At 44.1% G+C, this 13,209-nt stretch overlaps 1 protein-coding gene across 1 annotated transcript; it reads right to left on the reverse strand.

The window, feature by feature from the left end:
* Nucleotides 1-2,214: 2,214 nt before the first annotated feature.
* On the reverse strand, nucleotides 2,215-11,930 carry LOC143022283 (cilia- and flagella-associated protein 57-like). Its single transcript, XM_076180427.1, has 5 exons — nucleotides 11,731-11,930; nucleotides 6,646-6,856; nucleotides 3,396-3,584; nucleotides 2,760-2,875; nucleotides 2,215-2,455 (listed from the first exon to the last, which is right to left on the reverse strand). The coding sequence occupies exons 1-5, from the start codon at nucleotides 11,928-11,930 to the stop codon at nucleotides 2,215-2,217; spliced, it is 957 nt and encodes a 318-aa protein (XP_076036542.1).
* Nucleotides 11,931-13,209: the final 1,279 nt, after the last annotated feature.

Raw genomic sequence — 13,209 nt, forward strand, 5'->3', positions numbered from 1 at the left:
AGTTTTACAGTTTCTATGCGTTATTAACAACTTTAACTTTGATGGGAATAGTGCCTCTACAGAAGATTTTTCAGATTTTTCTTGAAGTATTTAAATTCCAAGGCGTATAACAAGTGTTGGAGCTTAAAATGATCTTGTACATAAACACACTGGTTCTCCATCATACTTGATATGCAGGTGGTTATGTTGAACTTCATGAGTATTACTGTTCACAGCCACAAAAGTTAATATAAAGATAAAAAAACATATCCGCCAGGAGGCCGTTAGCTGTATCTACAGCCGAAACCTTCACTTTTGCCTACGTTATCGGACAGCCAGGGCAAGTAGTAGTCATCAGTGGCTGTTGGCAATGGAACTAAGGCCTTCACACTCATGAGAGCGGATTGATGGCGACCGCACCACAACGGACACTATGAGGTTACAATTTCATTCGTGCACTGTTGTGGCGCGCTACACTTCAACCTCATCTCGTCACCCCAAAAGTCTGGGTTGGATTCCCCGGCACCTACCACTACTCCCCGTGGCTACCCCGACACGGGTCACAGGTGATGGCTTCGGCCACAGCTGGGCGTCTCCTAGCGTGCGTTCTTCACACTATCGTCCTCCGTGAATGATTTCGGACTCACCTTCGTCGATTCGAGGTTGGGGAGGATGTTGGTGAAGAGCTGGAGTGTGTGCGTGGCCAGGACGATATGACGCTCGTCCGGGCTGACGGACAGGGCCTCCACAGTGTGCTCGCCCCGCCCGCTCACTACTGCCGCCGCGCTCGGTTCACAAACGCGCATCGTGTAACGCTGAAAAAAAAAAAAAAAAAAAAAAAAAATAAAAAAAAAATATATATATATATATATATATATAAATATATGTATATATATATATATATATATATATATATATATATATGTATATATATATATATATATATATACATATATATATATATACATAATATATGAATGAATAATAATACATCCTGACACGAGCAGACTGCTCAAAATAGAGGTCATCAAACTTTTCCTGGACATAAAAACATTGTTGATGATAATGATATAAAGATAAAGAAATAAAGCTGCACTGCCAGACGACTTTGGTACATTTAGGTGCAATATTTTGTTCTGGCTGCCACCTGGCGATTTCGTTTCGTTGAGAAGATCCCTTTATTTGTTTGAACTCAGACGCCATTACCCGGAGAGAATTGGACCAACGCCGAGTGGTCCTGAAAGATGGACATCGGAGAGTCTCCCTGCCGTCCACCTTCATTCCCCGTCAACCCCTTCACCTCCATCACAAGGTACAGCACCGAGGGGCTAACACTTGGACTGGACCAAAGTTCTCGCTATACCAGCTTTGGCTGTATTTCCTCCACCTTTAAACCCAAGACACGAGAAGAGCTAACAACCAACGATTGCTCTCCTACTACAAGTCGGTGACATAAAAACAGTACCACACAAATACAATTTAGACATCAATCCAAACTTTCTTCCTAAAGAAATCCATGGGAGGCCCTAAGGACGTTCAGCTGTTATTAGGATTGAGAGTTTCCAGTCAGTGAAACTCGTGACAATAATTATCTATTCAGCCGGGAAGCAAGGTGAATTGGCATGGTAAAAAAGGAGATAATCCGCTAGTTGACTGCCACGCCGCCAGAGTGTGACTCCCACAATCTTTCTTCCTTTTAACAATCAACCTCTCGGGAGGTGAGGTTGCTAGCATCCGACAACCCCTATCCCTTCTGATAGGACTCTTTTTAATACAGGAAATGCGTGAATGGTGTTCTCACTGATCCTGACACCCGGCCTACTTATGGTGTTAAAGGAAGATGAATATTGTAGCAAAGGAGAGACTGAAGGAAGGTAGCATGAAGAATGCTGTGTGAATCTGGTACGTATGAGTGTCACTAAGTTCCTAAAATACTGGTTGTTTAAAACTAACGCAGTCAGTACCCCATATGGAGATACATTTTTCTTTAGAAGTTAACTACCACTGACATTAACCTGTCTATTAACCTTATACGGACGATTGTGACGATTTTGATACATTTTGTTCTGGGTAACGCCCGATGACATGATTTGATTTAGTAAAAAGAAAAACCATCCAGGTTCAACCCTCACTTTGGGATAAGAGGCTGGCCCCGGATAAGGTGATGAAGAATGAAATAGCTTGATTTGTAAATCCATCCTTTCCAGCAAATTGTTAATCATTACATTTCTTTACTCATTCCTGCACTTTAATCATGAAGCTCTCCATATAATCAATTGGGCAACACCCTACCTGCACATAGTAATCGTTGATGTTGTCACTCCTCTGGAAGATGAATACCTGATCAGGTCCACAGGCACATACGAAACCCCCAGAAAAGCAAGATAACACGGTGATGCGGCGATGCTTTGGTCCCAAGGGCGCAGCCGTCCCGCACTCCTCAGCTTTAGATGCCCCACTCTCCTTATCGCTACTGCTGCAGGAACGACGAAGGGGTCACTGAGTTTGCTAGTTTGCCTGTTTTATTACTAGGTGAACGTCTTGATCGAATCTTGATTCTAGTCATTTTATTCGATAAATAGTACTGTATTCACGGTTTAAATTTAGAAGTGATATGTTCAAGCGACAACAAAAATATCATTTTAATTACCGATTATGATTATTTTAGAAAAAAAAGAGAAAAATGCAGAAAAATCGAAAGAAAGGAAAGGGGTATTCTTACGAGAAAGGAGTATCTTCAACGACCGACAGGGTGCGCCACTGTTTTTGGAGACACTGACCTTATTGGCAAGTCTGGGTGTGTAACAGTCAGTTCAATCCGGAATTCTCCTTCCTCGAGAATAAGCAGAGTTCCCGTATCTGTGCCAACGAGAAGAGTGTGTTGATCTGCCCATGCCTAAAAAAGAGAGAACGAGATACAGAGAAACCTCTTGAAGGTAACTATGAGAATATAATCATCTTTAGAACATTTCACGACTTTGTCTATGTAGTGACTTCAAGAAACAATTCGAATAAACTAAATAGCATGTTCAGTTTCTTGTTGATTTCAGCCCACAGCTTATCCACAACATCCCTGTTAGTGTGGTGCTTATTCCATTTATTCCACAATGGTAATCTTTCAAATGCTTTGGTAATGAGGATCTTAACATCCATCTTGCTTTCCAAACAGGGGCGTCCGCCCGCGCGGGTTGAGCGGGGAACACAGCAAACCGGAAAGCGGGTTGAAGCATGTTGCCCGCTTCAACATGCTCAAGCCTGCTTTCTCTGTGAACACCTATATTTGTTTACAAGTATTTATTTTTCGCGCAGAGAAACCCGCTTTCTCTGTGCAGGCACCCTAAGGAATAAATCACAACTTAATTGCGGCCTATATATATCCATTAGTAGCGTGACCATGGCAAATGAATCCGACTCACCTGACATACACAGTTGTGGTTGTTCCCACCCTGATACCCCCAGGACTTGAGGAGTTTGGCGTTGAGACGCAGGAGCTTCAGGACGCGCTCGCCCACCACGGATAGGACTCCGGGGTCCTCCGGGTGGAAGGCCACAGAGGAAACGGGACCCAACCCTGGGGTGTCGCTCAAGCGCAATACGGAGAACACCTGTACAAAGATAGGCTGGTGTAGAGGTATCTAGCTAACTAGACAGACATATAATAATGCAAAGACAGGTTGACAAATCATGAATCTAATGATGTTTTAGTTTATTTGTCACAAAATTACGAAGCAACTGGACAGTGAACAATGGCCTAATTTTCATGCATAATAATACAATAATAATAAAAAAAAAATTATAGCAATAGAGAAAGGAATGACAATTATAAAACCTTGAAGTACCCTGACTGCCTCAAAAAAACATTTCCCAACGACAAAGAGGATAAAGTCATATTCTTGGGCCAAATATCAACTGACTGAAGTTGTCTGTCACTATAGCAAGAATAATGGCCGTTGGTATACCACCTGGTTGAAAGGGTTAATCAAGATGATTTGGCTCCTTCAATCCAGAGGACCCTCTTCTCAGAAAAAAGTATATACTATATATATGTATATATATATATATATATATATATATATATAGATATATATATATATATATATATATATATGTATATATATATATATATATATGTATGTATATATATATATATGTATATATATACATATGTTTGTGTCTGTGTGTGTGTGTGTGTGTGTGTGTGTTTGTGTGTGTGTGTTTGTGTGTGTGTTAGCACATTTGTAATATGAGACTTATTGACACAATGTCAGAGAATGAGATAAGATGGACAGAAAATCTGCATATTTCGACCACTATTTGTGGTCCTCTTCAGCAGAATGATACATAATATGGAAAGTAAGAATATACATATCTAAGAGGGGTACATTTGGGGACAGGGAAAAGGGTGGGGCTCAGGTTTTATGTCCTTGATGAGGTCGGGGCGAAGGTAGACTGATGATGAAGTCAAGTCCGGCTGCTTTTGAGATGGATTTCTTTGCAGCCATCCAAGTTATTCAGTCTGGGGACCACTGACCTTTGTAGGTATTATAATTAGGAATATGTTTATTCAGGATGGATTCAATAATTTTTCTTCAAAACCTGCTGCAAAGAAATCCACCTCAAAAGCAGCCGGACTTGACCTCACCATCAGTTGCAAGGGGGCCCCGCATGCTTTTCACGAGTACTGTGTATATACATATACCGGTATTGTATATTATATATATATATATATATATATATATATGTATATATATACATATATATACATATATATATATATATGTGTATATATATATATATATATATATATATATATATATATGTATGTATGTATGTATGTTAACAACCACAATACACTTTCATTCTAAGCTATCAACATCGGGAGACCCAATGGTGGCCACATGCAGAAATTGAAATGCGGTACTGGCGAGGACGCGAACTTAGTAATCACATGACAAGCGCCGTAGTAACTAACCAACCATGTATATGTATATGTATATGTATATGTATATGTATATGTATATGTATATGTATATGTATATGTATATGTATAATATATGTATATGTGTGTGTGTGTGTGTGTGTGTGTGTGTGTGTGTGTGTGTGTGTGTGTGTGTGTGTGTGTGTGTGTGTGTGTGTAGGAAAAAAGGTGGAGTCCGGGAACCATAATGATGGAAACGTAGAAAGCACCAGACTCCGAAGTAGGTAATTTATTCCCGACGTTTCGGGGTTACAATGGGATACAGAAATCACATGGTATAAATATACGAGAGACTACGTCCATAGGAGAGGGACGTGGTAACCCGTGCTGGGTGAGTGTGTGTGGTGGTGAGGGGGGGGGAAGGGGGAAGAGGGGAGGGGGAGGACATTTACACCCCACCGTTGTTCGTGATCATTTCCACCTCTCTCTCGCACCCACATAGATGGGATTGAGTGTTATAGACCTATTTATGCTATCTTCGTTAGTGATCCACGCCTCCAAGAACAGTCTGGCTCCTTTCTTGTTGTTATTGTAGAATAACTTTGCACTTTGCCAGTCGAACTCATGTTGGTGCTGTCCAGTATGTTTGTACACCGCCGAACTCTGGTCTTTTCTGTTTACTACCCTTGGGTGTTCTTGTAGTCTTGTGCTGGCCTGTTTGCCTGTTTCACCCACATAGCGTGCTGCGCAATCAGAGCAACTGATGTTGTACACCGCCCCGGGCTGGTTAAATTTGCTACCAATCAAGTAATGAAGAGGTGGACGGCGCCGCAGAGAAGAAAAACAGACCGGGAAAAGACACGAGCAGCCACAACCAGGATAAAGGTCCCTTATGTGAAGGATGTTTCTGAGGTCGGAGCGAGGATACTGAATAAGAACGGGGTAAGCGTTGTTCACAAACGCATCAACACGCTGAACTGAGCTTTCACCCGGGTCAAGGGTAAGGTGTTCAAAGTGAACCACCCCGGGGCGGTGTACAACATCAGTTGCTCCGATTGCACAGCACGCTATGTGAGTGAAACTGGCAAACAGGCTAGCACAATAATACAAGGACACCAAAGGGCAGTAAACAGAAAAAAACAGAGTTCGGCGGTGTACAAACATACTGAACAACACCATCACGAGTTCGACTAGCAAAGTGCAAAGGTACTATACAATAACAATAGGAAAGGAGGCAGACTGTTCTTGGAGGCGTGGGTAAATAATGAAGACAGAAAAAATAGGTCTATAACACTCAATCCCATCTATGTGGGTGCGAGGGAGAGTTAGAAAAAGATCACGAACATTGGCGGGAATAAATTACCTACTTCTGAGTCTGGTGTTTTCTACGTTTCCACCATATATATATATATATATATATATATATATATATATATATATATATACATATATATATATATATATATATATATTATTATTATTAAGTGTTTTAGACAAATGATTTGGATGACGGAGAACATAAACACAGGGGAAGGCTCGGAACCCTAAACACTCTAACGAGCCTTTCCCTGTGTTTATGTTCTCCATCATCCAAATATATATATATATATATATATATATATATATATATATATATATATATATATATATATATGTGTGTGTGTGTGTGTGTGTGTGTACTGAGAAATGGCCCCACAATTGAAAAGGGTAATGCTAGAGAAAAATGTCCAAACCTTAATTTAGCTGACCTTTCCTTTCTCCAGCACGAAGAGCACCAATGTCCAGTCTGGGGCGCCGCCCTGGGCCGCCACCAACTTCTCGTCAGGGCTGAAGGCGGCCGCCACGTAACGATCGCTCACCATCTCGGCGCATGTTAAGAATCGAGCTCGTTTCCGCTGCCGCAGGTCCCATACACTCACGGCGGCGATGTCCCCAGCGCGGCATACTCCACATAGTTGCCTGATGTTAGTGGAGGAGGCAGATGATGAGCATATTTGGTTGTGATCATTGGCATAATCATATTTTGACGTGGCCTAAGAAATAGACGTAGTGGCTAATAGATGTTCAGCGTTCGCATGTACTCAAACACACATGTACATACCTTACCGGGCATTCAACTGTGGTGTGATCATAGTGTGCTCGAGCACACTCCTTTCTACAATTGTTCTTTGCGAATGAAACTACACTTCTGGTTGAATTTGAGGAGAGACTGAAGCAGTTGGTGACTGACCTTGGAGTGGTGTATCAGAGGAAATTTTTTAGAGTAAATGTGGGCAAAATTAATGTAATAAAATGTACAAGCAGTGATGAAGGTGCCAAATTGGATGTAAATTTGAGGGTTAAGAGGTTGAAGGAAGTGGAAATATTTAATTTTTGGAGTCGCTGGCCTTCAAAGGAGAAGTGGACGCCAGGGTGCGGTTGAATCGCTCCACCTCGTCATCACTCTGAGGTCTCAGTGGCGTGGTGTGGGTATTATGGACGCCCAGGAGTCTGCAGCTCTCCCAAAAGACCCTTCATTCGAACTCTCTTTCTCTCTCCTGGTCAGAGTGTAATTCACCCGGTACACTGATACGATACGGTTGTAGAAATGACTGAATGGCACCGCTATCGTCTCCGCTTTGTAATCAGGCAGAACATACGCCTCTAGCCACTTTGTGAAGTAGTCCATCGCGATGCAGATCAAATGGTTGTCTGGGTGGGTTGCAAAGCAACGGTCCAGAGATATCCACTACCACTATTTTCATTGGTGACCCAACCTGGTACAGCTGGCACGCGTCCTGCGAGTAGATCCCTTTCTGGTGTCACAGACCTGGCAAGTACGACTCCACTCTGAGACGTCTTGCTGCATGCCGATCCAATAGAACCTTTGACGGAGGCGGGAATAGGTTTTCTTGATGCCCAGGTGACCACTTGTGGCTCCTGTGTGCATTTCCTGGACCAGTTCTCCTCTGAAGACACGCGGCACCACTATCTACCACCTGTACTCCCCGGTGATTGCCTCCACTTGTCGCTTTTGTAACACGCCTTCCTCCAGCCGTAATGCGGTCCACTAGTGCACGAGGAACTTAGTGGCGGGACACTTAAGCGCCACTTCTTCCCAACTGGGCCTCTTGTGGTCCGCTTCCAACCAGTGAACGATAGGAGCAAGGTCAAGGTTCCTCTCGTTGCTGCTTCCTCCATCTTTCATGATTCTCGTCATTGTTCACCACCCGTAGACGCCGGCATGCCATGTCAGCCGAATAAAGTGGGCGCATTCCAGCTCATAGGGGTGGTGGCTTAAGCTGTCCGCGTTGTTGTGCTATCGTCCGGGCCGATATTCAACGCGGTAGTTATACTGTTCGAGCCGACCCAACCAACGCGTCTCCGGTTCCTTCAGTGTCTTCAGCCAACGGAAAGCTGCATGGACTGCCCTGAAGATGAACTCCGCCCTGGAAATGGGTCACACTCTTCACCACCGCCAGAAACTCTCTCTTCGTTGTGCAGTAGTTCCACTCCCGTTGGCTGAACTTGGTGCTATAGTACACCACCTCTCGCTCTTGCCCCTCCCGGACCTGAAACAGTACTGCCCTGACACCCTTTGCACTGGTGTCGATGTCAAGCAGATACGGGAGACTCGGGTCCAGATACGGGGGTACCGGAGCGTCCATCAAAGCCTGTTTCAAGTCGCCAAAGACTCGTTGGTACATCTTGTTCCAGTCAAAGCGTGTACCCTCCCGTGTAAGCTGGTGGAGCGGGGCAGCTATCGTCGCAAACCCCTCCAAGAATCTCCTGTAGTACTTATAGAAACCTAAGAAGAATCTTACTTCTGACATGCAGGTGGCCACCGGCCAATTTCTCACGGCTACAACCTTCTACCCATAAAGTAACCCAAAAATTACACTTCATGTTGCAAGAGGGTGCACAACTTAGGGTTCACCTTAGTCAGCTTGAGGTACACCTTACTCAGGCGCCGTAGAACTTCCTCCAGTCAATCTAGCTCCTCCTCAGAACTTCCTCCGAAGACCAGTACGTCGTCCAGGTACACCACGGCCGTCCTTCACCGTAGTCCCTCCTACATGAGGCGCTTCTCGAAACACCCAGGAGTATTACTCAGGCCAAAGGGCATCACGTTGAAGTGCTACAAGCCCTACCCGAACGAGAAAGCGGTTTTCTTCTTGCCTGCCTCCTCCATTTCTACTTGGTGATAGCTTCATTGAGAACCAGCGTGGAGAACAACTGTACTCCTGTCAACGCGTTGAACATGTAGATTCTGGGTAAGGGATACGAGTCCTTCAGTCACTGCATTGAGGGCACAGCACTCGACAAAGAACTACTTGGAACCATCCTTTTTCGTAAGTAGAGCCACCGACGACGGCAAGGGGCTATCAGACTTCTCTAACAAACCTAAATCTGCCATCCCTTGCACAGCTCGTTCCATCTCCACTTGTTTCGCTGTTGGGACTCTCCTCGGTGGATGTTTAACCGGCGGGCTGTAGTTCGTGTTGATTATTTGACGCACCAACGAAGTACGGCCGACATTCATACCTCCACTGCTGAATACATCCACTGGGACAGGAGACGACACAACGACTCAGTCTATCCCTCAGTCAGGCGTGGGGAGTTCCTCTGTACCATATCCATCAGGTACTCCGTCAGCCTCTCTCGACTGTCCTTCCATCGACTGTGGCTGTTCTCCTCGGCTTCAGTGGACTCCCGTTGCCATGCCCTGTCCTAAGAGCATGCACTGAACTCTGTCTCCGTCCTGGGGGGTCTGCCAGGTGTGGCTCATTTACCTACTCTGTGGCATCCGGGAGGATGAAGGGCACCTCTGTTCCTTGTACCTTCAGCATCCTATTCCCGATGTCGACGACCGCCTCATACTCTATCAGGCAATCTAGGCCCAGCTGGCAATTCCCCTCCTTGTACTGGCTACATACACCAGCAGCTGTTCTTCTATGCAGACTATGCCAATACAAGCCTGCATTGGCCCTTTGAGCGGCATGCAGTGCCCAGTAACACCGCAGAGTTCCTGTTGGTCACCTGGAAGCAACTTCGTGGTCACATGGTCCGTCTTGATGAGGGTCTTCTCTGCCCCCATATCCACCACCAGCTGCATGGTTTCCCATCCATAGTACCATCCACCTGACCAATCAATGTAGTGGTGTTGCGGCAGCCTATTCCGCGTGGGGCCCTGGGGACGATAGATCTTGGGTTCCGTACCCAGCTCAGTAGGGTTTCAGCCTTCTCCACCGTCTTGGGTTGTAGGCAAGTGTCCGTACTGCTGCCATACTGATCACAGTTCCAACAGCACAGCTGGAATGTAGACTGTCAGTGGTATCTATCCCCTTTGGTGACCTCAATGCTGTAATCATATCATCTCTTTCTCTTCAATATTTCAGAGTTGGCAGAACCAGTGCTTTTAGTCCTTCATATGGTTTATCTGCCAAGCTGGGGACTAGTTTGGTTGCTGCCCTGTGTGTGTGTGTGTGTGTGTGTGTGTGTGTGTGTGTGTGTGTGTGTATGTGTGTGATTGAACATGGTTTTGGATCACGTGTTGGACTCGTGATCAATAGCTATTACCCTCCCCTGATTCCTGATATTTACAGTTCTTTAGATATATCAACCTGAATATGGGGACCAGTGTGGGCTCAGAGTGCACACACAAATAAATTTGACAATAAACTCCACGCAACCATGCGGATAATATCAGGGGCCATTAAACCAACACCACTCATTTGGCTGCCAACGATGAGTGGCATAGCACCACCAAATATACGACGTGAGGATGCCATACAAAAACAACACCAACGCATAGACAACCTTCCAGCAGATATACCCCTCAAACAAATAATGGAGGAGGCCCCAATAATAACGAGGCTAAAATCAAGAAAACCTTTCTTTAAAAAAAAAACAAAAAAAAAAAAAACGAAAATTTCAACCTAAAAGAAGCCTGGCAAGAAGAATGGACAAGGAAACTACCCACTGGGGGAAACTTAGTAACAGACCCAACCGAAATACTACCTGGATTTTCCAACCTAACCAGAAGAGAATGGACACAAGCCAACAGGCTGATATCACAACAAGGCAAAACAGCCGTTAACCTGCATCGCTGGGGCTACAAAGACTCCCCAATGTGCCCATCTTGTCATAATTCGCCCCAAGATACAGACCATCTCGTACTGCACTGCCCAATCACAGCAGTGCCAGGGGGTTACCAGACTATCTATGAAGCAAATCAAACATTCATAGACTGGCTAGCAAATACAAAGTTGGAGGTGTAAGAAAGCCATACGATACTACTACCCTCCCGGAAGAGAGCTCAGTGCTGTCCGAGTTCGAATCCCATCCAGGGGTGAAATAATTTCAGCGTCGCTGCGCTGTGAGTCGTTACTCCAACTCTCGTGGGCGGGGAGTTGTATGTGTGTGTGAGTGTAAGGTCACAACATTAGCCATAGATCGGTCATGTAATTATGAGCTCTGAGCTCTCTTCCGGGAGGGTAATAACTGTGTGTGTGTGTGTGTGTGTGTGTGTGTGTGTGTGTGTGTGTGTGATTCACCATGGTCTTGGATCACGTGTTGGACTCGTGATCGACAGTTATTTCCCTCCCGGAATAGACCTCAGAGCTCATATATGACCGATCTATGGGTAATGCTGTGACCTTACATGCATACACACACCCAACTCCCCGCCCACGAGAGTTGGAGTAACGACTCGCAGCGCAGCGATACTGAAATTATTTCAGCCCTGGGCGGGATTTGAACCCGGACCGCCGTAGTGCCAGCCAGAAACTCTACCACCACGCCATCGAATTGTGTGTGTGGTAGCGCACTTATGCGACTATCTCTTTACTAACCTGGTTGGTGACATAGCTAAAGCGGTCAGCATTCCCTCCTCTGCCACACTGATGAACTCTTGTTTGCCGGTGGCCGTATTGTGCAGGACGAGGAAGGCGCCAGCAGGGTACAGGATTGTGTCCGGGCTGACATGGGCTACGCCGCCGTTCACGCCACCCCGGATGCCGAAGATATACTGCGGCTCGAGGCGGAGTGGCATCGTTGTCGAGGACATCGATATATATATATATATATATATATATATATATATATATATATATATATATATATATATATATATATATGTATATATATATATATATATATATATATGTATGTATGTATTGTTATTGTTTTCGTAATGATGTCTCCCTTTTTGTTGTCTTCGTAGACGTGGCAAGACGGTTTTTAATCAAAGGGCCTCATGAAAGCCAACTGATTCCTGATATTTACAGTTCTTTAAATATATCAACCTGAAATGTTTTTTTTTATATTATTGAAAAATACAAGTGTGCTACTCAAAGGTTAAAAAAAAAAAAAAAAAACTAGCTGCTCGCACAGAACACAGGTAATGGTTTGGCTACAGCTAAGTATCTTTCGAGGTATGCTCTTATAAAGAAGTGAGGAATACACGTCAAATAGCCCAAGATCTAAGAATATAAGGTCTAACCACTTCCGACCGAATTTCGAGGGAGTTGGCGCAGCGGGCCCGTGAATGTCACCTGGCTGTTCAAAGTGGGGTTAGCGGGTCCTATAGCTGTCAGTTGAAGCTAGTCCGTCGTTGGAAAATGACGTTGCCTTCGCTCGCACAGCTCCACGCAATTAGTTATATTCTGACAAATATTATATAATATATATATATATATATATATATATATATATATATATATATATAAAGTATTATAGTTCCTGTCTATATATATGAATATATAATATATATGATATATATATATATATATATAATATATATATATATATAATATATAAAATATTATAGTTCCTGTCTTCCTTGGCGTTTTACAGTTTTCTTCAGTGTATCACAAAGAGAAAATGGACTCAGCCAAATGACGTCAGAAGCTGCGCAGAAGGATTCTAACGGTCTGACCTGTATATTTAGACCTTGAAATAGCCATTAGTTACGAATATGACTTTAGCCCTGATCTTAGCGCTATAGTACGCCACCAGTAGCTCTTGCCTCAAAAGGCTCACGATTTTGGCCCTATGCTCGGCAGTCAACAGTTGTTGGGGATCGAACCAGAGCCAACGCATTCGTGAGGTGGAATGAATGCCGAATGCTCCACAGCACTCGTTATATGATATTTTGTTTATTTTTACAAGCTTGCACGAGGTTAATATTTATGTATAGACGGCAATTCGCGAGAAACTTCTGTTCTTATGAAAGATATTGCGCCATTACCAAGAACTGTGTTCGACTGATTGTGCTCGTATGTCTAGGTCAGGTGCGAGCATATGAGGGAGCGTAATATTTATGGGGATGT

The sequence above is a fragment of the Oratosquilla oratoria genome, chromosome 44, assembly GCF_046742065.1.
Source record: "Oratosquilla oratoria isolate Oo_2021 chromosome 44, ASM4674206v1, whole genome shotgun sequence".
NCBI classification, from domain to species: domain Eukaryota; kingdom Metazoa; phylum Arthropoda; class Malacostraca; order Stomatopoda; family Squillidae; genus Oratosquilla; species Oratosquilla oratoria.